The sequence below is a fragment of the Poecile atricapillus genome, chromosome 16 (genome assembly GCF_030490865.1).
Source record: "Poecile atricapillus isolate bPoeAtr1 chromosome 16, bPoeAtr1.hap1, whole genome shotgun sequence".
Classification (NCBI taxonomy): Eukaryota; Metazoa; Chordata; class Aves; order Passeriformes; family Paridae; genus Poecile; species Poecile atricapillus.
The window spans coordinates 9,757,568-9,780,898 of record NC_081264.1 but is presented as its reverse complement, the minus strand read 5'-3'; the positions used below and the strand labels follow the sequence as shown (position 1 = coordinate 9,780,898).

The window sequence follows — 23,331 nt, the reverse complement described above, 5'->3', positions numbered from 1 at the left end:
AAGTCCACTCTCCCAGCTGATAATGATTTTGTGATTTAACAGCTTTGTGCAAGGTGTTTGACTGCAGGTCCTACAGGTGCAAGGCCAGGGATGGCCAGAGGGACGATAAAACACCTTCCACACCAAGTCTGACCTCCCTCTGAATTTTGTCTGCCACAGCTAATTGGCAGGGGAGGGCTGGAACTAACAATTGCTGCAAATTGCAGAGAAATCAAAGATAAAACCAGAAGGGTAAGTTCTCATATATATTGTGCAAAGGAAAGAAGAAACTTCATCCCCCAAAAACACAACTCCAAGCACTGCATCCTTTGGTGGGATGAGCAGCAGCTCTGCCAAACTCTGGACTGTGTCCATCCCCCAGGCTGCCTTAGATTGGGCAGGAATCTTTTAGGAAGCATTTTTCTAAATTTTATCATTCCCTTTTTGAGGAAAATTAAACCCCCATCTCATCAGAGCATTATAAACTACTTGCAAAACAGCCAGATTTTCAATCTTCATGGAGCTGGTGCAAGGCAGAGGGAAGGAGGATGGAAGGGGATGCTCTGAAACAAAGAGTTAATTGGAACTCTCAATGAAGGCTGCATGGATCTCATGTGATAGATTCTTAAAGGAGCCCAATTTTCAGAAATTGCCAGGGCTCCAATCTGTGAAAGTGTGGCCTTTCACAGATTCCAATTCAGCTTGCCACGACTAGAGTTCCTTTTGAAAAAAAAAAAAAAAAATCAAATAAAAAAGTCTTGCCATGAAAGCCCCACAATTTGGAAGCAAAAATTAGCAGTGCTCATGGGATAGCAATCCCTTTGTCTCTCCTCCCCTAACTGTGGCTCTTTGCAAAGAACTAAGCACCATTTACCTTTTGTTGTTTTTCCAGGTAGTAAAGAGAAGAGTGGGAGCTAATCAAGAACAAAAATGGGTGAAAAAAACACACCCACAAAAGCTTAATCTTCACACCTTGCCCAAAAGCAGCCCCTATAATTGAACAGCATTTCTCCCTCTGAAGGAGGTAACACCTATCTTTAAAAAAAAAAAAAAAAAAAAAGATAAATAAATCCCTTGAGGGTGCAAGAGAGGCCAGAACCTCCAGGAGAACGTGGCAGGACATGCTCTGAACCAGTGTCACACCCCAGCAAAGCCACTGGGGCTGCGGTGGGAGCAGGGCAGCACCTGAGGCTTGTGGAATTGCTAAAAGAGGATTATGTTGCAGGCAGAGGACCTGAGCTGTTGATCAGAACATTCCTGACTCCCCTCAAACACCTTAATTAAGCACCACCTTTCTCCAATCCAAGAAACAACCTGGGTCCCCAAATTCCAAAAGGAAGAGGTTCCTCCAAGCTGCTGTAGGGATATTTCAGTGACAGATCCATAAACAACAAGATCCAAAAGTGGAAAACCAGCCAGGGCAGGGATCCCTGAACTGCCAGTGCTGGGCAGGTACAGCACACCTTGAAAAATCCACTGCTCAGGGCACCCAGCTCCCTTGTTTTGCTGTTCCAGGGTCATCAACACCTTCTGGGGGGCCATTTGAGAAGGGGGACTGAGTTCCTTGACAAAGCTCAAAACATGGAAATATTTGTTTGGGGGGAAAAATAAATATATCTACACACACATAATGTGTTATAGATTTTTTTTTTCAACAATATTGGCATAATCTATGTATTTTTCTGGGGTAATACATACATATACATAGATTCTGCATGGATGTACACAATATGTGTGTTCACATAAAATAAACACACATATATTAATATTTTAAATTATTATTTATATTAAAATTAATATTTATTAAAATATTAATAAATATTATTTTAAAAATAAATATTTTTAAATTTAAAAATACACAAATTTTAAAATGAAGAAACATGAATTTAAAAATAAAGAAATATGAATTTAAAAAGAAATATTAATTTAAAAAGAAAGAAATATTAATTTAAAAAGAAAGAAATATTAATTTAAAAATAGATATTTTTTTTTTCTCCTGCTGCACAGCTGGAAGGTGGCTCTGGAGCAGGTGAAACAATAGGGAAGATGCTCATGCTGTAAAACCTGGGGCCTGGGGCTGTCACCCTGTGTGGTGATGCCTGGCTGAGTGGCCTGGTGGTCCCCAGGCTGGCTGTCCCTTGCTGTCCCCAGGCTGGCTGTCCTGGGCAGGCTAAGAGTGCCCCCTGCAGCCCTGCCAGCCCTTCCACTGCCAAGGACTGCTTGCCATTCCCAAGAAATCCCGAACAAAAGACAAACTCAGGCAGGTTCTAAATGCAGAGCAAGCCCGAAGCTCCAGAGCAAAGGCAGCTGATTTAAAGGCACAAAGAAAGCAGTCCAGGAGGGTGAGGTGGTGGGCAGTGCCCTGTTGTGCCTGGTTTTGGCTGCTCCAGAGGGGAGATGGCAGGAATGAAAGGAATGTGTCCCCACAAGCTGCTGGTTTTTGTTTTGAGGATAAAGCCCCAGCTCAGAATACCCCAGGTGAAGGAAAGGGATGCTCCGAGAGCGCTGTCACCAGCTGGGAGCTGCACATTCCCTGCAATATTCATCAGATGCTCCCCAGCCCCTCCTCTCCACAGCTCTGAGGTGTTAGACAAGACAGGAGGGAAAAAGCCCACACCAAAAACCCCCCACAGGCTCCGTGCCTGTGATGTACAAACCCTCCCAGCGCCTTGAACTTCACCTCTGTCCTGGCTTTGCTGGCTGGAGCTTTGTGAGGGTCACGTCTGTAGCTCAGAGTGTTGGGATTTAAATTAGCAGAGCTCCACTGCTGAGGAAACTCAGCATGGGCACTGCCAGCCCCTGGGGGCTTCTGCCTCAATCCCTCAGGGTAGAATTGAAGTAAAAGCATCCAAGCTGCACAGCACAAAAAAATCCTTTTGCTCTTCTAGAGGCATCTCGTTGTTGTGACCATCATCACACCTCTGTCCAAAAGCCAAGCCAGGCTTTGCCTTCAGTGAAATCCCTGGGATTCATCCCAAGTGAGTGCTGTGACACAGAGCTTTCCTCACAGCCTCCCAGGAAACACACCTTCACACAAATAAAGGACTTGGAATTCTGTGAACACAAACAAATCACTGCCAGGGGCTTTTCGCTTCATGCTCTGAGGAGGTTTTAAAGGGTTAAGCAATACCCCAAAGCTCCCCTTTGGAAAGAAACGCCCCAGCTGTGACAAAAGCACCCAACTTCTGCTAGGACAGGCTCACAGAGGCCAGCTCCAACACAGCACCCTGTGGATGGGAGCTGGCAGAAAAATCCCACCTACAAACCAACAGCAGAGCAGGGACCATGGCCTGGGGCAGTGAGCAAAGCATTCTTGTCCTGGGAGCAGTAAAGATGATTTTCCTCTCACAAAGTCTCCCTTATTTTTCAGGATGGAGCAAGGCTTAAACCACAGCACAAAAGGCTGAGGGGACACAGATCACAGAGGTGATCCCAAAATCCTTGTTTTCTTCCACAAAAACAACAAAAAATTCCCAATATTTACAATCTGAGAAAGACTATGTATGAAAATCCCAGCAGCTCCCCTCAGAGTAACCCACAGACCCAGCAAAGCGTTTTCCTACCTGAAGAGTTCCCTGATTTCCCTGACAGTGGCCTGGAAGGGGATGTTTCGGACCAGGATCTTGGAGGTTTTCTGCTTCTTGGCAATCTGTTTCTTTCGGGCTGATTTCACAGCAGGCCTGGAAGCCAACAGGAAAGGCAGGTAAAGAACACAGGGCAGCAAATTCCCTTGGAACTGTGGCTCCCTCAGGATTTGGAAAGTGGAAAACTGAGGCACCAGCTTACACTGGCATCCTTGGTTGTGACAGTCACAGGACACCAAGAAAGATCAAATTCCCAACACCTTTAAATCCTACATCTGAAAATTAAATAGTCCATCTTGCTACAATTTAAGTCCTCAACTCAGATTTGCCATTAACTCATGTTTTGTCACCAAATCTTGCCCTTTCATTGTCAGGAGAATGCATTAATGAATATATTTTGAAAAATTAGCTTAATGTAGGCTAATTTTGATTCTTTTTCTTACTGGGTTATAAAACAGCAAATGAAATTTTGTAACAGAGTATTAATTTTTTTTTTTACCTCTGGAATTGTATTGCATTTGGACAAGGTCAGAATTTACCTAACACAAAAGACAGCAGCTTATTCCATAAAGCAAAGCACTTCCCATTGTGGCCTGGATACCTGCTGAAGGGATTTTCAAAATCAAACTGGATAAAAATGGTTTATGAAAGAACTCAAATACAAAGTGAAGACACAGGGAGCTGTCAGACTGCTCGTGGTCCCCAGGAACCAGATTTTCAAACAAATTTTGACATTTAACAGATATTGCTTGCAGTAGGGTTTCCAGAGTGTCTAAAGACGGTGCTTAGGTGCCAACATTCAAATATCTGGATTAACTTGCAATTTTGCAGTTAGAATATTCTGTGCTGAGCAAAAACTAGGAAGGAATCCCTAAAAACCAAGGCTGATTCCAAGTAAATTCACTCACATGTAACCATCTCCTCAGTGCCTGGTTGCCCAGGGAAAAGGAGGTAAATACAAACTTTATTATCAAGCAGGAGACTTGGTTTTGTCTTGCTTTGAATATTATTCTTAAGCTCCTGTTCTCTCATGTGAACAGGTAAAAAGACTTCATTACTCAGACAGGATTTCTCTCCAAGAACTTGTTAAACCCCTGGCAACTCGCAGTGCTGCCTGACCTCTCCCCAAAGCAGAGGATTCTTCCTTGAGCAGGGAGGAAAATTCTGCCTGGTTTTGGGCTCAGTTTTGGGGCCCCACTTCAGCTCATTCCTCTTTTTTTAAAATTTTATTTGTTCCTTTCAAGCAAAACTGACTCTGAGTAAAGCAGAGCAAAGGCTGATGTGTTCAACAGCTGGAGCAGTCCTGGTCACATCCCTCAGGATGCAGATGCTGGGGAAGAAGGGAAGAAATTCCCAAGGATTACTGCAGCTGGATTGTAACTGAGGTGAGAGGTGAGCCTTACCTGACAGCTCTCTCTGAGAGCTTCACTTCCAGCTTGTGGCCATCCACAGTGCAGCCCTGGGAGTTCAAACAGAGAAACAGCAGGAAAAAAGGATATCATTAATAGAAATAAATATATAAAAGAAATAGAAGTTAAAACAGCACTAAATAAACATTAATCAGTGATTGTTCTGAGAGGGGATATCTGGGTCTCTGCCCCCTGCAAGGGGCACCTGACAGGAAAACTCAAGAAAGTTCAGTCCTTGTACATTTTCTGGGATTTCCAGGTTGGACCAGCACTAAGAAACAGAACTTTTCAACCGTTCTGTCCTTTTACAAACCCTCTTCCCACAAAAACCTGGCCCATTTTAGAGGCTTCTCCTCCTGTCCAGTGCAACCCACAGCACTGACACCTTCAGCTAGGTTTTGAACTGCCAGGTTCATCCAAGCCTCTGGAAAGAATTCCAGCCTGGCAGGCTCAGGCTCACCTGGAGCTGGCGCAGGGCTTTCTGGGCACTCTCTGGCTTCTTGTACTCCACAAATCCAAAGCCCATGGAAAGCAAAGTGCCTGGGAGAGAAAGGGGACTTGTTAAGAAAGCAGTGATGATATAAATGATAAAACCAAACCAGGAGCAAGCACTGATTGCCAAAGCTGGGGGGGCAAAAGCTTAATATCCCATGAGAAGGGCCAGCCTGTCCATGGCTGGACTTTGGATGCTCCTCATGAGCAGGCTGAGTTTTCTGAGCAAGGCACTGCTCTGGACCAGCTGGTTTTGGTGCTGATGTGAAGAGGGGATAACAGATGCTGCACACAGAATCCATGTTTTGCTTTTTATCATCTCAGTGCAGCTTCCTTAAAGAAAACACTGCAAAGCAAGTGCTGGTCACAATCAGGGGAAGCGATCCCCCTGTGGAAACAGACATTCCATAAGCTGGGGTGGGCAGCTGCCACCTCCACAACAAAGGAGAGACATCTCCTCCCCTCCCTGCACAGCAAAGGTTTGCAGCACCTGCAGTCACACCACACCCCTGAGGAACACGCTGCCTAATTCAGGAGCCAGAATGAAGGGACAATTAATAGTGAGGGGGAGAAAACACCACCCCATTTTCATCTTCAGCACCTCAGTAGTGGCAGAGTGTAGAGATGACCCCCCGTGCCAGAAGGGATCAGGTGCTACAAGATCAGCCCACACTTTGTGCTGCCTGCTCAGACCCACAGCCAGACCCACCAGCAGAACTGAAGAATTCACTTTATCTCCCAGTGAATCTGAGTTTTCACATATCACATTGACAGGGAAGCTCTGTCAAGGGGAAATGCCACGAAGCTGTGCAGCTCCCAGAGAAGCCACAGCTCCTCCAGCCAGGGCTTGCCTTAATCCAGCTCTTCAGGAAGCAAGAGCAGCCAACAGCAGGCACAGCCACTCCTCCCTGCAGCCTGGGGGGCTCAGGGCTGGCAGGGAGAAGGCAAACCAAGCCCACTCAGCACAGCTCTCAGCCAGACATCCTTGAGGATCTGGCCATTTCCAGGATAATGCCGGGTTTAATCATCATAGGGCACCGGCTCCTGTCAGCATCCCACTCTCTTCTGTGATCCTGAAGGAGTTTGGCTTCTCCCATCTCAAGAGAAGGTCAATCTCCACAAATCCCACCATGGAGCTTAACATTCTAGACCCAACCCTGGGGCAAGGTTTGGTTGCTGCTTGCAGCCATTTCGACGGGAATGCTTCTGGAAGCGCTGAGGCATTTGCCAGCAGGAACACAAATGCTCAGGCAGATGAATGCTGAAACAACGCCACACCTGAGCCCTCAGCAAGAAGCTGAGGGAAGGAATTGAACAGCAACATCTAGAGTACCTGCTTTGTCTTTCTTCTTGGATATTGTGCAGCTCTTCAGGGCTCCCACTTTGGAAAACGTCTGCAAGGAATTGGGACACGTGATTCAGTTCCCTTTGACACTGGCTCACAACTCAGCTGCCAGCGTGGCCCACCTCCCCCAGCACACACCTGCCAGGCAGTGCAGCTGAGCCTTTCCTCACCAAATTACCTCTGTACAAATGTACACAAACAGTTCTAAAGATATGGAGACACACACATTCCCAGAAATCCTCCACCACCCCTCAGAAGGGGTGAGAGATCTGAGATGGCTCTGCAGGAACACTCTGGATTACAAGATGCCCTCAGCCAGGGAGAGGCCTTAAGGGTGGGTGGTGCCTGTGATGTCCCTAGAGCACAGCTCTTCCCAAAAATGGGGGGCTAGAAGGTAGCAAACTATTTATTTGACTCCCTTGTAAAGCCAGAAATCCCAGCCCTCCACTGGACATTTATCTGTCCTCAGCTGGACCAGAGTCTCTAGGCAGTCTCACAGATCCAGGATTCTGGGGCCATGGAATGTGGCATTTTACACAGCTACAAGAAGTGCCAGAGATGGGAAATTCAGCTGTTTTTCCTTATTTTGGTATTAACACCCCACATAACTCCAGGAATGCCACACTCCCAGGTGCTCTGTTGAGGTGAAGCAGCACAAGGCAGCACAATGTCAGCAGAAGCTGAGGGGAAGAGCACATTCAGAAATCATCATTTATTTATTCACTGCCTCTCACACACAAAGCAGTGGCAGAGCTGCAGCAGCGCCTGTCCCAAGGAAGAGCATTACAGAAAACATGAGAAATCAGGAATGTTAAAAGATTTCCTACTGCCTCCACCTGTCTCTGGGTGGAATTAAACCCCATCAAAACAGTTCCAGATGCATTTGTCTTAACTGACACCTGGAGTGATGTTACCAGTCCCAGTAGAACCCAGTGCTCTCTCATCTCTCACTAGGTCACACTGGCTGCTGCTGAAATCCTTTAAACACTGTGTCCTGACTGCTCACCTCCTTCAGTGTGTCTTCTGTGGTGGCAAAGTTCAGGTTTTTGATGAACAAGGTACACCCAGGAATATTTTCTTCCTCCTCCTCTTCTTCTTCTTCCTCCTCTTCTTCCTGTGTCGCTGCTTCCTCTGAGTCTTTCATAGCTTCACCTGAAACAAGAAGAAAAAATCCAACTTTGTAAGATACAACAAAGCCAAATTTTAGGGGAGCTGCCCATTTAAACTGTGGGGGAGCCCCTGGGATGGGGAGATCAGCCCTCACAGTGGGAAGTCACCTGGACAAAACATATCCTGGGGCTTGACACAACAGCAGAGAATCACAGAGACCTCCAGCAAGTCAGTCAAAGTTCTTACCTGGTACCAGCCCTGCTTCATCCTCCTTTCCTGGAACCCCAGCTTTTTTTTTCTGAGGGGCTGGGCTGAGGAAAACCCCCATTGGAGCCCACTCCAGGTACAGGGGCACTGAATGAAACTGTGAAGAGAAGAAATGAGAAGGAGAGAAATGAGGAGTGAAAGGCAAGGCTCGAATGAAAAACTCTCTCAGCTTCATTTTCACCTCATTCTGTGATGGAAAACAGCAGTGGAAAAGCTGAGTGACCTTTTCAAGTGGCTAAACTCTGCCACTAAAGGATCCAGCCTTACAGGACCACAGCCTAAACTCTGTCACAAAAGGATCCAGCCTTACAGGACCACAGCCTGCCATGGGTCACTCCTGGATTGTGAAAGGGAAAAGAAATCCTCCAGCTGTGTCACAGCCCCTTCTCCAGCATCCTCTGCAGGCTGAGCCCTGCTCTGCTGTACCAGGCACCTCCCTAAATCCAAAGGCTGGGACGTCGGTGCCTCTGGGATAACTCCCCGTGCCCCTCACACTCAGAGTGAGCCCTTCCACAGCTTCCCAACTCACCAAGGTCCCACTCCCCAGGCAGTGCCCCCACCTTGGAGTAGGCCAGCCTGGTGAAGGCTTGCTTGGCCTCTGTGGGCTCCAGGAACTCCACGATGGCTGTGATGCCTCCCTCTGGCAGCAGCACCCGGCCCAGGCTGCCGTGTTTGCCAAAGAGCTCCTCCAGCTCCATGGCGCTCGTGCTGGCCGGGAGGTTCTTCACCAGGATCACTGTCTTGCTCCTCTCACCAGCAGCCTGACACAGCCAGCAGGGAAAGAAACAATATGGGATGAAAGAGAGCAAACCCAGCAGTTTTCTGGATCTGACAGGCTGTGCTCTCCCTCTCTCCGTGTCACTCCTTTTCCCTTTCCAAAAGGGCCGACGGTCACTTAGGAAACGCTCCCTGCAAAATCCACATCCCACTACAACCACATCTCATGTATGGAGATCCACAGGGCTCCTTCCCTGCCTACAGCAAACTGCCCACCATCCCAAAGCCATCACGTTATGGATCTCACCCAACCCGAGGGCAGCTGCATTTTCAAATGGATACATTTCCTAACTCATCAGGGAGGGTTCAATCCTGCACGATGCTGAGGATTCAACTACCAATTCCCAAGAGAGCTGAGAACACCAGGACTAGAAGAGATGGATCCCCATTGGTGCCTCCAGCTGAACCTCTCACCTGGCTGAAGGAATCCAGGCTGACTCCGTTTTCCATGAGGAACCGGCGGATTTCCTGGACCAGCTCCGTTTCTCCCAGAGCCACTCTCACTGCCACGCTGTCTTTGCTCTCCTGCAGGCAAGAATTCAGTCACCTGCTGCTCTCAGAAGCACTTGCAAAGGGAATGTGGCAGGCAGCTTGAGGGTAAAATGCTCCAGCTCCTCTGGAGCTGCTGGAAATTGCACTGGAAATTGGAATTCGAATACATCCCAAAGTAAAATGAAGTTTCCAGAAAGGAACTGAGCTTTAGGGTGTAAATTCCCACCCAACTTCCAGTTATGTAGAAATGCAAAATTCAGCCACAGGAAAGCAGAGTGGGAAGGAAGGCTGGGGACCAAGGGATCAGTAGGCTCAGACCTCACAGAGGTGCTACAGCACCACAGGCCTCAGCCTGTGTGGTGCCCATGAATGCACTGAGGCTTTTCCTGTACAAACCCAGGAAGGTCCTGCCCACCAAGAAACAGGCAGGAAAGTGATGTCCCACCCCAGCTGATCCACCACAACCCAACTCACAGCATCCAGCACTTGGCTTTTGGAAGCGTTGTACTTGTGGGCCATGGCATCAGCCACAGCGTTCGTCCCCACAAACAGCGTGTTCCAGTTGTGGGAGCTGGAGAGAGAAAACACAGCCAGGGTCAGTCATGGGGCCCCTCTAGGCAATAATCCTGGGAAAAAGCAGCTCTGAGCACCACCATGAGCAGGCAGGGTGAAGAGAGAGGGCAAGAAGGGTGGAAGATACCTAGAGAAGGGACAGGATGAGGGAGATGTGACTGGAGAGCAAACAGAAAGCAGTGCAGGCAGCTGAGCTCTGCTTCCCCAGACCTGACTGGTCACAGCTCTGCAGCTGAAGTTCAGGTACTGGCTCAGAGGAACACACCTTTCCAACCGGTTTCCTAAACCCACAAACCCCATGCAAGCAAGGTTGTACTCTTTCCCCTCAAGACAAAAAGTATCAGCCACTTCTTTCAAACTGATTTGTCCCACAGCAAGAAAAAGCTGCTACAAGACTTAGAATTATAGGTGGCCAAGCAGAGGAGAAAGGCCCAACTGATCTGAAACCACTCCCCTGAAGAGTTACAGAATCAGACTAACCCTTACTAGAGAAGTAACTCATACCAAAGCCATTCAAACCCCTGTTGCTCCAAATTTCTGCTGCCCACTGAGCTACTGCAGCTACATGGGCAGAGGAGTCAGGTAGGTAAGAGAGAAAGGAAACAGAGCTGCACAGCAAATGCTTCATCAACTCTGGGCACCTCTACAGCCCCTGTGCAGATCCCACAGCCATTCCTGCCACTTCCTGGGAATCTGGAATTCCCAGTTCTACCTGGCACTGTTGGCTTTGTCCTTGGCCTCTTTGTGCTTTTTGTAGGAGGAAGACTCTTCTGTATCTCCATCTTCCATTTTTTCCTTTTTGATGGTGGAGGGTAAAAGATGCATCATTCTGCCCTGCAAGATAGGAAGAGGAGTTTCAGCAGCTCTGGAATAATCCACAGATGTCCATGTGGAGGAAATTTCCTGGCACCTTTTCTGGTCAGACCTTGGTGGAAGGAGGGAATTTTCCTTCCCAAAGGAGCACAGCTTCAAGTCCAAGCAGCCATGCAGCCAGACAGACTCAGAGCACCTTCCCCATCTCTACCAGGATTTTGGTGTCTGCCAAGCTGTTCAAAGCAAGCTACTCTACCCAAAAGAGCCTGCAGGAGAGCCTCAAGCTTTTTAACAAAGCCCAGAAGCAAACTCTGAGCCACATTCCCAATCATTCCCACCAAAGCACAGGAAAAGCACCAGCTGCTGTACCTGGAACACCTGCCCATCCAGCTCTGCCAGGGCCTTCACAGCATGCTCAGGGAGCATGTAGGTGATGAAAGCAAATCCTTTGGGTTTCTTGGTGAGTTTGTCTATGGGGAAGTGGATCTCCGAGAGGGGTCCTGCAGGAGGGAAGGCTTGGTGGTCACAGATGTCCCTGCACAGCTCTCAACTGGCACCTCCCAGACACAAGCAGGGATGAGAGGAGCAGCTCTGGATGTGTGCTGAGCCACCAGCCTGGGCCAGGAGCTGCAGAGGGACAAGGAGGGCCCAGCACAAGCACCCCAAGTCCAGGTGTGGCAGCTCATGGGCTCTGACAGGTGACACAAACCAGGCGAGCTCTGAGCAGCTGCCTTCAGCTTCAGTCAGGGATAGAGACTCCCACAACATCACCCTCTCTGCCCCAGGATGCCAAGATAACCTTAAACGTGTTTAATTTGGAGGTATTGTTTGGAATGTCATGTGGATCTCAAGGATTGACCTCCAACCTGCAGGAAGCCTCCTGCCAAGCAGGCTCACATTATCACACCAGAAAATGAAGATGATGGGAGCTGGGCCACATCCAAGAGATATGGGACATGGAGCTTTGTCCACTCCCACCCAGCAGGAAAACCTCTGGACAAAGGAAAGGCGTTGCCCTGCAAGCTCCAGTCCTGTGGCACACTCACCGTACTTCGAAAAGATCTTCTCCAAGTCCTGCTCCGTGCTGGTGAACGGCAGATTCCTGACAAAGAGCCTCCCTGATTCAGACAAGTCCTCTTCCTCCTCATCATCCCTCAGCCTCCTTTGCCAGGGCTGGTGCTCAGGTTTTGCTGGGACAGTTTCTTTTGTGGTGTTCCTGCACCGGGAAACCTCCACACAGCGTCCACCTGACCCCCAAACAACACAGAGGGATGTTGGAAGCTTCCCAAGGCCATGAACAAACAACCCCTGTGTGCAAGCAATGCCTTGACAGGCTGCCTAGAACAGAGGCTTGACAGAGCTAAGGGAATAAAGCAGGGATTTATTAAAAGGTCTTCCAAGGATGCACCTTGGGCAGTCCAAGAGCCTGGCTGAGGCTCCACTCAAGACGGACACTCGGTCATGAGTTTTCACACTTCAGTAAATTAATTGTCCAATTACAGCTTCAGGTTATAAAGAATATTCAGGTTATAAAGAATCCTCCCAGATTGCTCTTCTCAATTTGCTGTTGTTAATACTGTTTGGGCCTGAAGCTGCAATGGTGTCCTTGGTTCTGGGGCTGGAAAAGGATTGTTTTGTCTGACTGAGCTGTGAGGAGAACTTGCTGACACTTTACATGAAGCTCAGAGTTATAAACTAATGCAGCATGCAATCTGGGTAAGGTGAAAGCTAAAACTTGTGGCATCACAAAGAGCCCAGGGTTAGACACAATTACAGCCCCACGGGCTCCGAGCAGGACTCAAAAATAAGGGGGAGGTGGGGTTGTAAGAGTCAGTGTTCATAAAAATCAGGGTATCAACACCAACCCCCTTTCCTTTCAGGGACCCCCAGCCTAGACCAAGCAGCCATTCCCACTCCACACACAACATCTGCAAACAGAATTTCAGAAGTTACCCCAAGGCTTAGGCCAAGCCCAGGGCTCCAGCCCAGCCTTGCAGCGCTGTCTGTACAAAGCTGGACTCGAGCAGAGTTATTTTTACCCCAGCAAGAACCACCTCAAGCACACGGCAAAACACGAGGGTCCCAAAACCCCACTCCTGTCACAGCACCTGATTTATCCCAAGGAACAACCCCCCATCTGCCTGGGAAAAACTCCAATCACAGGAGCTACTTGTGCAGGGAACACTCGAGCAGCTGAGCTCCCACGGCTGGAACGAGGAGGAACAAACAGCCCTTACCCAGGAATTCTTTTTTCCGCTTCAAGGCCCTTTGCATTTCTGCTTCACTCTTCAAGTCAACAAAGATGTAACCTTGGAGGAAGGGAAGGTTCAACTGAGCATCATGTGGGGAACACACACAACCACTAATTGGGTAATTAAGGGTGAATTGGGCTTGCTTTAATATAGATTCCGATAGACAGAGCATTCAGCTCCCATGAAAAGTTTCAATCCAGCCTGGAAATGGCCATGTCAGACTGGAAGGCTGCCTTTTCAAAGCTTATTCTCTATATACAAATCAAAAAAATTTGACTTAGCAGCTGGAGGAGGCTTTCACAGGTGCTCCCAAGAGCAAATAAAAGGTGCATCCCTTGTTGGAGTATGAAAGGAAAAGAGCACAGAGCAAAGCTCCAAGGACCTGCTCACACAAATCAGCACAGTGCCCTGGGCTGCTGCAGCTATCCCAGAGGAACAGGCTTTTCCTTGGCATGGTTTAGGGTGGTTAGAATAGAAAATTCTGGATGCAGCTCAATAAAAAAAGGCTCTTGCTGCTACTCCTAAGGGAGCACAGCCAACATTACTCTGCCCACGGCATCCTGTGGGCAGCAAGTAGGGCAGGAGAGCTGCAAAGTCACAGAAAGGTCTCACAGAATCAGGCCATGAGCCAGGGATTTGGAACTGCAGACTACAAGAGCAGAGGGGTGATCAAGAGGTCCCCAAACTCACAGATCCCACCCCCCTTCCACACACAGCTCTTACCTGAATTCTTCCCCTGGGCCTTTTTTCCCATCCGGATTGCCACTGGCTTCAGAGGGAAGAAAAATTCCCGAATTTTTTGCTGTGGGAAGAATTAGAATTGCTTGAGTAAGTTCTCAGATACAGGAAGCAGCAAGTTACAGGCTTAGGTTTTTATATATAAAACACCCCGCTCAACAAAGAGATCTCTGCACAGAAGTTCCCCTGATCACCCACACAACCCTCAGAAGAGTGAGAAGTGACAATTTTCTGCAAACATCTCGCAGAGGTACACTCTGAGACACCCCTGAGCCCCCCTCCCCAGCTGGGAAAAAAAACTTGCCTCAGTGATGTTCGAGGGGGCCCCACGAAGTTTCACCGTGAATGGAGTGCTGGCTTCCCCTGAGCTGCCCTGCACAGAGGGGAGTGAAGAAAAGGGAGAAAAAGCTGAATGAAAGAACAAAAATCACAGCACAACCAGCTGGGCTTGGCCAACAAACAGGAGGTTGAAGAGTGGGAGGGAAGATCAGGAGATTCCCACTGCTGCTGCAGCAGCCTGGGGCAGGAGGTGCCAGCTGAAGTTGCACTGCCATGAAAATCAGAGTTCTGCTGTTTCCAGGACAGCATTTCCTGGAAAAAAAAACTCTGAAAAGGGCACAAGCAGCAAGCCTCATCTTTGGGAATTTAGTCAGCCCTGAGGAGATTCAACAAGATTTGTAAATGGGTCACACCAGGAATGCCAAGAAAGCTGGTACCCAGTGGGCCCTGCAGCCTTCCCAGGCTGTCAGCTCATCCCTGCAGGGACTGACAGACACCTGCCATCCATAAAGCTGCTGCTTCAAAGAAGACAGAAGTCTAATTCTGCTGTACCTTTAGTGTGGATCCTTTTTTCTTCTTCCCTGCTGGTGTTTTTTGCTCTGTTTGTTGGGCTTTTGGCTTCTCCCTTTTCTCTGGGTGTGTTTCTGCAATGCCTGAATCCTCCTCAGTCTCACTTTCCTCTTCTTCCTCCTCAGTCTCTGTTTCTTCCTCTGTACTGGATGAGGAGGAAGAATCCTTCACCACTTTAGATTTCAGGTAATCCATATCTGAGAGGTCTTTGCTGGTAGCTGCCTTCTTCCCTTCTTTCTTTCCTGGCAGAGAGGAGAGAGCAGAGAGGTTTTCTCATAGAGATGCTGCTGCTCTCCCCCCAGGCCAGGAAAAAGCTGAAAACTGACACAATCATGACCATCACCTCCCTATCCTCTACCTTTTCCATGGGAAAGGCTTGAGAACAGCAGAACAATTTCATCCTGGCACCTCCAGACTGAGCCTGGATTTCAAGGCAACAGTTCATGTATAAAACATGTTAGAAGGGGGTTTGAGGTACTCCAGGAAAAACTATTCTGTCACAATTTTAACTAAATACCCCAAGCAGGCCCCAGAGAAGGGTTTCAGGTGTTTAGTTTTACAGGGAAAAGGACACAATCACACCTACATTTGAGTTACCCAAGGAGAGATGAGGAGCAGCAGGGAAAGCACCACTCGCTCCACCAGAACAGCCTGAGGAAATGCCATGGAGGGAGGGAGAAGAGCTCCAAACCCACACCCATCCCTGCTGCAGGGACACTGAATTCTAAAATACACACACCACACTGCAGCCCAGACTTGTGAGGCTTCAGAATGAACCCACTACTCCAGGTTTCCTCTCAGGAGCCAGGAGTCCCTTCCCACCAACCCTGGCAGGTTCAATTCCCAGAAATGTGCATCAAAGGCAAACCAGACAAGTTGACAGACACCCACAGGTCCCTAAACCCACAGAAACCACATCCAGCCCTGGAAATCCTGCAGATGAAAGGGGCTGCAAGTAGCAAAGCACTTGAAGGAAAGCTGCAGATGTTTGCCTTGTTACTCCTCCCTATGACACTGGGAAAGCACAAATGCCACCCCCCTGAATAACACACACTGCATTTGCCACATTTCCCCAAATTTGGGGAAAAACCCAGACATTCCCAGCAAGAAAGGTGAGACCCCACTCTCCTGGTGACACTGAGTCCAACCCTGTCACTCACAGTCCCTGTGCCTGAGACAAGCAAAGGGTGACAGCTCCCTCGGGTACCTTTCATCTCCTCCTCATCTTCAGAGGCTTCATCCCCATCCTCACTCAGCTCCTCAGACTCATCTGAATCAAAGTTAAGGTAATCAGCTGCTGCTGACTTTCCCTTCTTGGGCTGCTCTGCCAAAGTGTCATTAGCCCAAGTGGCCACCTGGGACCTCTTCTGGTGAACCACCAGGAACTCCTGGAATGTTTTATCTTCCTCCAGCTGTGAGGGGTGGGAAAAAAGACAAGCTGTGAAGAGAGACTCATAGTGAATCTGAAATCCAAGATATCACCTCATTTCCAGCAGTGTAAAACAAAAAATCCCTTAAGGGGAGCTCAATCTACACTGACAACATGATTAAAGTCTTCTCAAGGTGTCCCATTCCTACTCTTTTTTTTTATAATTGATGTTTAGAAAGTACTTCAAAGAGGAAAACAAAACAATAAAATGAGGAAAAACCAGGTAAGTTAAATGTGACAAAGCTCACAAATGGTTAAAGCCCAGGACTGCTGCAACAGAACTGACCTGGATGCAATGTGTGCTCACAGGAATAGCTGACCATTAAAAAGTTGGACCCCTACACTGGGGTTGTTAAAATAAATTTTTACAATAGAACTGGGCTGTCCCAGCCTGAATTAACAGCATGGAAAGCAGGACAGAAAGGAACTATTCAGCAGCAAGAATGCAGGGACAGCAATCCAACCTCAACTCACCTCCTTTAAGTTATCCACTGGATCTTTCTTCTTTTTATCCTTGGGAAAAAACCCAGAGAGATTTATTAGAAGCACAGGCAATTCCAGGTGACCCAACAGCACAGGAACAGAGACCCTGAGGCAGGAAACAGCAGCACCAGGACTCCAGCACACGCTGTCCCAGCAGCTCTGCCCCCTTCCCCACAGCCCAGGCCACCCTTCTCTGGCACTGCCACACATCAGAGCCTCCAGGAATCAGGCCAGACTCACCTTCTTTGTGCCTGCAGGAACACTTGCCAAGGGCTGCTTGGTCTGCTTTTCTGAGGCAGGGGCCTTCTGAGAGTGCTTGCTCCAGGCTTTGGGTTTTGTAGGGTCACCAAAAGACTTGCACAACTCCACCTGCAATGAGTCAGGTCTTTAATGAACACATGCTCAGCAGCCTGGGCTGTAACTGCTGGCTAACTGCACTCAGGAGTTATTGTAACCCTGATGGGATGGAGGGTGTGTGCAGGAACATTTTACAGTTTGTTTTAAAAGCACAGAGCTGCACACTCAATCACCATGGGAAAGCCAGGAGTGGACAGGCACAGAATCCAGGGATGGCTTGGATTGCAAGGGGCCTTAAAGTGCCACCCCTGCCATGGCCAGGGACACCTTCCACTGCCCCAGGCTGCTCCAAACCCTGTCCAGCCTGGCCTTGGACACTGCCAGGGATCCAGGGGCAGCCACAGCTGCTCTGGGCACCCTGTGCCAGGGCCTGCCCACCCTCTCAGGGAGGAATCTCTTCCTAAGATCCCATTCCTTAAGAATCCCAGGGAGATATTTGTAGAGATCAGCTCACTGTGACTCTGGAAGTGTCTATGAAGCTTTTGTTGAAGTGGTTCAGGGCTGTTTGAGCTTCATCCTCAGACTTGTAGCCAATGAAGCCGAATTTCCGGAACCTTCCATCCTTGGTGTACTTGAGGCAGCAATCAGTGAGCGTGCCAAAGGCAGCAAAGAGCTTCCTGAAGCGCTCCTCCTTCATCTGGGAAAGGAAGGGAAATCAGCCACAGAGAGGCTCTGAGGACAAGTCCACCCCAAAATATTCTGTCTCAAGCAGCTTCTGGAAGGCTGCAGGAGCCACGTTGTGAACCAAACCCCTGTTTCAGCCACCAAAGCTGTTCATCTTCCCCGCGAATCCGCACACGGGATGGGGAACAGGGCGGGATCCCGCCGGGCACAGCAGCACCGAGGGCACCCGCCCCCAGCTCCCGGACAACGAGGGGGGCACAGTGACCACAACCAGACCCACTGCCCACCCTGAGGGGCTGCCGCCCGCCCAGCCCGTGCCGCTCCTGCTGCTTCCTGCCCTTCCTCACTCCTCCAGGAGCTCTCCCACCATTCTCCCCCCAGAAGCGTCCCCGTGTTCCCCACCCCAGCACTGACCACGAGCCCGGATCCCCTCACAGCCCCTTCCCCCGGGACATTCGCCGCTCCCCCTCAAAACCTCATCCTCCCACCACTTCAAACCTTCTCTCGCAGGCGGTCTCCTCACTCTCCCCCATCCCCACCATACGCTCCCCTGCCGGTGCCTCTCCCTGCCCGGCATCCCGCTTCCCCTCTCAGCGTCTCCTCACACCCATCCTAGGCCCCGCACCCCCGCCACCGCACAGACGCCTCACCCCATTGGGGAGATTCTTCACGATAAGCCGCGACATGGCAGCGCCGGGAGCCAAGGAGGGAGCGCTCAGCGCCGCGCACGCCGCGCCACGGGCGCCGCCATCTTCCCCGGGTCACGTGGTCCGCGGGCGGTACCGCGCATGCGCGGGCGGGACCCGGATGTTGGTCCTTAGCAACGGCCCCTTAGCAACGGGGCCTGCGGGGCCGGGCCCGCGGGAGCAGCGCTGGGGCACCGGGGACAGGCAGCGGCGGGGAGGGCAGGGCAGCGGGGTGGGGAGGGGGTGATCACCCTCGGGTTGTCCCTCAGAGCGCGGCTGCAGCTTCCCGGCCCGTCCGCGCTGCTCGGCAGTGCCGCAGGAGGGAGCTCCGCGCCCGCCGCTCCGGACTCCGGGCGGCCGCTGAGCCAAAGCCCCTCCAGAGATGCTGAGTTTGCGCGGGGGGATGGCGCTGAGGACCTCGATGTCACGGCTAAAAGTCATGAGGGAGCGAGGAGGGAAGGGGGACAGAGGGCTTGGCCCAGGGAAACTGGATCCCTGAATATATTCAAGGTGCCAGGTTGGACGGGGCTTGGAGCAGCCTGAGGCAGTGGAAGGTGTCCTTGCCCATGGCAGGGGGTGGAATGAGATGGGCTTTAAGGCCCCTTCAAATCCAAACCACTCTGATGAATAAAAGCAGCTTCCCTCCAAGGGACAGCTAAATATCCCCACAGCCAGAGGATGTTGTGAGAGCTCTGAAGGATTAAAGAGAGCAAAAATCATGAAATAAATCCCTTGAGGGTTACTGAGCACTGCACGTCCACCTACAGCTTCTCCATGAGGGGCAGCTCCAATCTCTGCTGTGAGCCGAGGGAACAGCCGGAGCTGTGCCAGGGGACAGTTAGCTTGGATATCAGGAAAAAAGGCTCTTCCTGCCAGAGGGGGGCCCAAAGTTGGAGTCCATTATTCCTGTAGGTCCCTTACAACTCAGGATATTTTATGCTTCCATGATCTATTGCTGGAGGCTGAGCATATCAGGGGGAGCAGAACTGTTCTTCAAGCATCTGCTCCTGCTCACAGCCCCTCAGCCCTGCTCTGCTTGTCTCACACGAGCCAAGAAATCCAACTTCACACCTTTATTCCCAGAGGGAGATGCTCGGGACAGCTCTGTGCTTCAGCAGCAGCCCTCACTCACTCTTGTCACAGTTTGGAGTTACCCCAGGGATGACTTGGAGCAATTCCACCCCCCTCACACCATCTCCTTATGCCCCTTTGAGGCTGCTCCAGCTGCCTGAGCCCATCCCAAAGGCTGAAGGCAGCAGGGAGACAACCCCAAGCCAGCCACATGGCAGTGTCCAGGCAGGATTGGGGTGCAGCTCTGCTCTCCCCCGGGGTGAACAGCAAGGGAAATGCGTTTTCCAGGGAGGCAGAGCAGAGGAGAAGGCCAGGCTCAGGGCAGGGGGAGCAGGAGAGAGCGGGATGCTCTGGGAACACCATCGGTGCCCTGCTCAGAGGGACAGTGCACAGCACAAGCCCCTCTCTCCCCACAGCCCTGGGGCTCCCAGGAGAGCTGCTCCTTTGTCCCTTCTCCTGCCCTTCAAGGGCTCTCTGGGAGGTGTCACAGCACAGGGAGCCAGCTCCCTCCCCCCTCACCCTCTGCTCCTGCCTCGTCCTTGGCCAGGCTGTCAGGGCTGTCACTTGGGATGAAGGCTGGCACTGACAGGACCCTCACGCCATCACTAATGCATCCAGACCTTGCCCTTGTCACTCCTGTCACTTGTCCCCCTGGCTCCCTCCCCGTGTCCCCCTCACCTGCTGCGTGCAGCTGGCAGCAGTGTCCAGCTCCTGCCCAGCGCTGACCTTGGCTGTTCCTGCCTGCTGGACAGGGATGGAGCCTGGCTGTGTCAGGCCCTTGTGCTCAGTGTAGGGCCTCACCTCCCCCCACAGCTGTGCCTGGGGCTGCAGTTTGCCTCCTCAGTGCCTTTTCTGCAATCAGGGCTGATTTTGCCCAGGTGGGAGCTTGGCCCCAGTGCTCGGTTGCTACAGGTGTGACCCCCAAGGATGACTGGGATCAGAAAGAGCCTCTTCTCCAGGAAGTTTGGGGGAGCACTGCTTTACTGAGACCGGGCCAGGTACCCAACTGACTCTTGATTGCAGTGGCCAACGCAGGAACGTGGGTTTGGCAAAGACCATGGAGATATTCAGCTCTGCTGCTCTCACTTAATTGAAAACAACTGATTTTATCCCTCCCTAGGTGCAAAGCTTCAGTACAGAAGCACAAGATTTACACATGCTGACTTCAGATTTGATTTCCTTTGTGGGTTCTGCTCCTCAAGATTTTAAGTTTGCAGATGTAGGATTGGGAACATCCTTTTTCTGGAAAACTGGGGATTTTAAGGGGATCAGAGAGATAAGAGAGTTGCCCCTTCAGCAGGGGGTTGTGCTGCACCACGGAAGAGCCTTCCCCAAGGCAGGCTCAGTTCCAACCTGAGATCCCAGCCCTGGGCAGATGAGGGAAACTGAGGCCCTGTCCTGAGAAGGCTCAAAGGGCATTTTGGAAAGTTCCCAGTGCTTGAATGGCTGCTCTGAAAATCATCCTTAACCCTTCTGCTGCTGGCACAGAGCACAGGAAGGAGACCAACCAGGCACTGTGAGCCAGTGTGGGTGGCTCACTGGGGGCAGATCACCCAGCCCATGCTCTAAAATAGAGGCAGGGAAAGAGTCCAAACAAATTATTTGGGATGTTTTTCCCTGTGGAAACTGCTGTCTTTGATGACAGCAGTATGAGACACCCCCATCCCGGTGTCACTGTGTGTCACCTGTCCCCACAGCAGTGCTGGGGTGGATGCAGGTGGCATCTGGGTGGGGCAGGGAAAGGGAAAGGGTTGTGCCCAGGCTTTGTTTCCTGAACTGGCTTAGAGCAGCAAGAGGCAGAGGGTGACTGGGAGGTGACAGGCCCAGCAAAGGTGACACATCCCCCCAGCCAGGTGCTGTCCAGAGAGAGCCCCACATTTGTCTGCTGTCTCCCCGCTCCATGTTGGGGTCCCCAAAGACTGGTGGCAGGGTCCAGGTGACAACTGTCCCTTCTCCCCCACTCTCCAGATCCGTGCTGGGCACAGAGGAGCACCCACGGCTCCATCAGCCACGGAGGAAGGGCAGGATGAGGTCCCAGTGAATTCCAGCCAGGGAAGCTGTTGGAGGGTTTGCCCAGCCCCTCAGTGCCAAAGAGCAGGGGTCACCTGGCTGTGAGCTGCTATTATGGGCTGCCTGCAGCCAGGGAACTGAGCTTTGGAAAGCAGGGGACCACGGCATCAGGGCCATCGCTCTGTGGGGATGGGAGGGAGGCAGGTGTGGGCAGAGGGACAAAGGGATGTTGTGCTCTGGGGTGTGAGGGCAGGGGGGTGGGGAAAGTGCTACTGAGAAGGAAAGAAAAGAAAGAAGCTGCTGCAGAGCCTGCCTGCCCCTGGGTATGAGAAGGCAGAGGTCAGATGCAAAGGCTGCTGTGGTGTTTGGAGAGATGCTTCTCTTGCTCTGTGGCCCCCACAGTGTCCAAAGGGGCACCGGAGGTTTCCCCCAACTTCTCCAGGTGCCACCCATGCCATGCCATGCCAGGCAGGCAGAGCAGTGACCCCGAGCCAGAGCAGCTGCTGTGCTGTGGTGTCCTGTCCTGGACAGCCCTGGCACTGCCAGCCCTGCCGAGGAGGACGAGCACAGCCCCGGGGTGCCCTTCATGCCTGTCGGATCGGGAGTGCCTCGGCCACCGCCGGACGCTCCTGGAGGTGAACAGGGAAGGTAAAAGATCCCTCTGAGCCCGGGTCACCTTGGCTGTGACAGATGCCAGGCAGCCTCTCTGGTGCTCATGGGATGCTGCTGAGCAGCTCTGGGGGCTGTGAGGGGTTCTGAGTGTACCCACACCCCCCTCCATGGCAGAAACTCAAGGTGTTCGGTTTCCTTGGCACCCAGACCTTGAGTCCTCTTCTTTTAGATATGGGAAATAAGCAGAATTCAGCCTCAGGGTGTTTCTGCAGAGGGCTGTCACCTGGCTGGGGACCTTCTGGTGGCTAAATTAACCCACAGATAGCAGCAAGGACAGGGATGAATGGGACCCAGCAACACTCACAGCCTGCTTTTGGTGTGCTGACCCTGCTTCAGTGGGTAACATTATTTTAATAACAGCACCATGGGAAATTCTGCCTGAAACTCCTCGGTTTTGCTGCTGGAGACATTAAATTTTGGGAGGGGAGATGGCCAGAGCCTCCTTGTGTGAGCAAATTGTCCTGATGGTCCTGAAGGAGATAAAAGGCTGCTTTTAATGATACAGCAGGTGCTTGGAAAGGCAGTGCCCGGAACACTTGTCCCTACTGTGTGCTGCACAACGGGATGGAGCCAAGGGAGGACGAGGAGGAGGAGGAGAAATTGCCCTTGTGAAGGGCTTCATCCCTGGGATTCTGCCCAGCCTGGCCTGCCAGATCCTCTGCTAGAGGGACAGGATGGTGCAAGGATCCTGTCCTTGCCTGGGGGTGTGACTGCTGCAGTGTCACTGTGGGCAGCACCATTTGGCTTCGGAGCACACCTACCCTCACCTGAACCTGCAGCTAAGGGGACAGGCTGGAAGTGTGTCCATGCTCCTGCTCTCTGCCCTCTTTTTGCCTGCAGGATTTTTGGTGGAGATTGTGTCTTTTCAAAGCCTTCCAGCTGAACTGCAATGCTGAGGATCAGCAGATGAGGGAGAGGATGAGGAAGGGCAGGAGGGATTTTCCCCCTCACATCGGGCACAATCAAGCTGCTGATGCCAGCTTGACTTGCTATGGAGGAGGATGCACAAAGGACTTGGAAATCCAGATAATCCAAGTGCTTTGCATTACAGAAGCTGGGGAACAGAGGTTAAACCCCATCTGTAATAATTAATAATTAATTCATCTGCCAGAACAGTTGATGGGACCACACCTGCCCAGGAGAGGAGCCACCACCAGAGCAGGTCTCAGACCTTCCTCCTCTCCCTCTGGAGCTGTGGATGGTGGTGGCTGGCAGAGCTGAAGGAGATGATCCATGAGATCAAATCCCTCCTGGCATCACTCCACCCATCATGGCCCACAGGTCTCCCAGCAGAGCCTTCCATGGTTCTCCAGAGGGGC

General features: G+C 51.1%; 1 protein-coding gene across 1 annotated transcript in view; it reads right to left on the bottom strand.

The window, feature by feature from the left end:
• RBM19 (RNA binding motif protein 19) overlaps window positions 1-18,357 on the bottom strand; it is a 59,798-nt gene extending 41,441 nt beyond the window's left edge. The window contains exons 1-21 of the mRNA XM_058851955.1: window positions 18,224-18,357; window positions 17,404-17,586; window positions 16,833-16,961; window positions 16,584-16,622; window positions 15,888-16,092; window positions 14,663-14,922; window positions 14,136-14,204; window positions 13,817-13,895; window positions 13,079-13,150; window positions 11,888-12,088; window positions 11,211-11,341; window positions 10,741-10,862; window positions 9,930-10,026; window positions 9,378-9,488; window positions 8,747-8,947; window positions 8,166-8,283; window positions 7,816-7,961; window positions 6,798-6,858; window positions 5,433-5,512; window positions 4,967-5,022; window positions 3,543-3,659 (exon numbers count right to left, since the gene is read on the bottom strand). Of these exons, the coding sequence (XP_058707938.1) occupies window positions 3,543-3,659; window positions 4,967-5,022; window positions 5,433-5,512; window positions 6,798-6,858; window positions 7,816-7,961; window positions 8,166-8,283; window positions 8,747-8,947; window positions 9,378-9,488; window positions 9,930-10,026; window positions 10,741-10,862; window positions 11,211-11,341; window positions 11,888-12,088; window positions 13,079-13,150; window positions 13,817-13,895; window positions 14,136-14,204; window positions 14,663-14,922; window positions 15,888-16,092; window positions 16,584-16,622; window positions 16,833-16,961; window positions 17,404-17,586; window positions 18,224-18,259 (2,513 nt within the window). The 5' untranslated portion in view covers window positions 18,260-18,357. The remainder of the gene's footprint in view (window positions 1-3,542; window positions 3,660-4,966; window positions 5,023-5,432; window positions 5,513-6,797; window positions 6,859-7,815; window positions 7,962-8,165; window positions 8,284-8,746; window positions 8,948-9,377; window positions 9,489-9,929; window positions 10,027-10,740; window positions 10,863-11,210; window positions 11,342-11,887; window positions 12,089-13,078; window positions 13,151-13,816; window positions 13,896-14,135; window positions 14,205-14,662; window positions 14,923-15,887; window positions 16,093-16,583; window positions 16,623-16,832; window positions 16,962-17,403; window positions 17,587-18,223) is intronic.
• Between the last annotated feature and the right edge of the window lie 4,974 nt (window positions 18,358-23,331).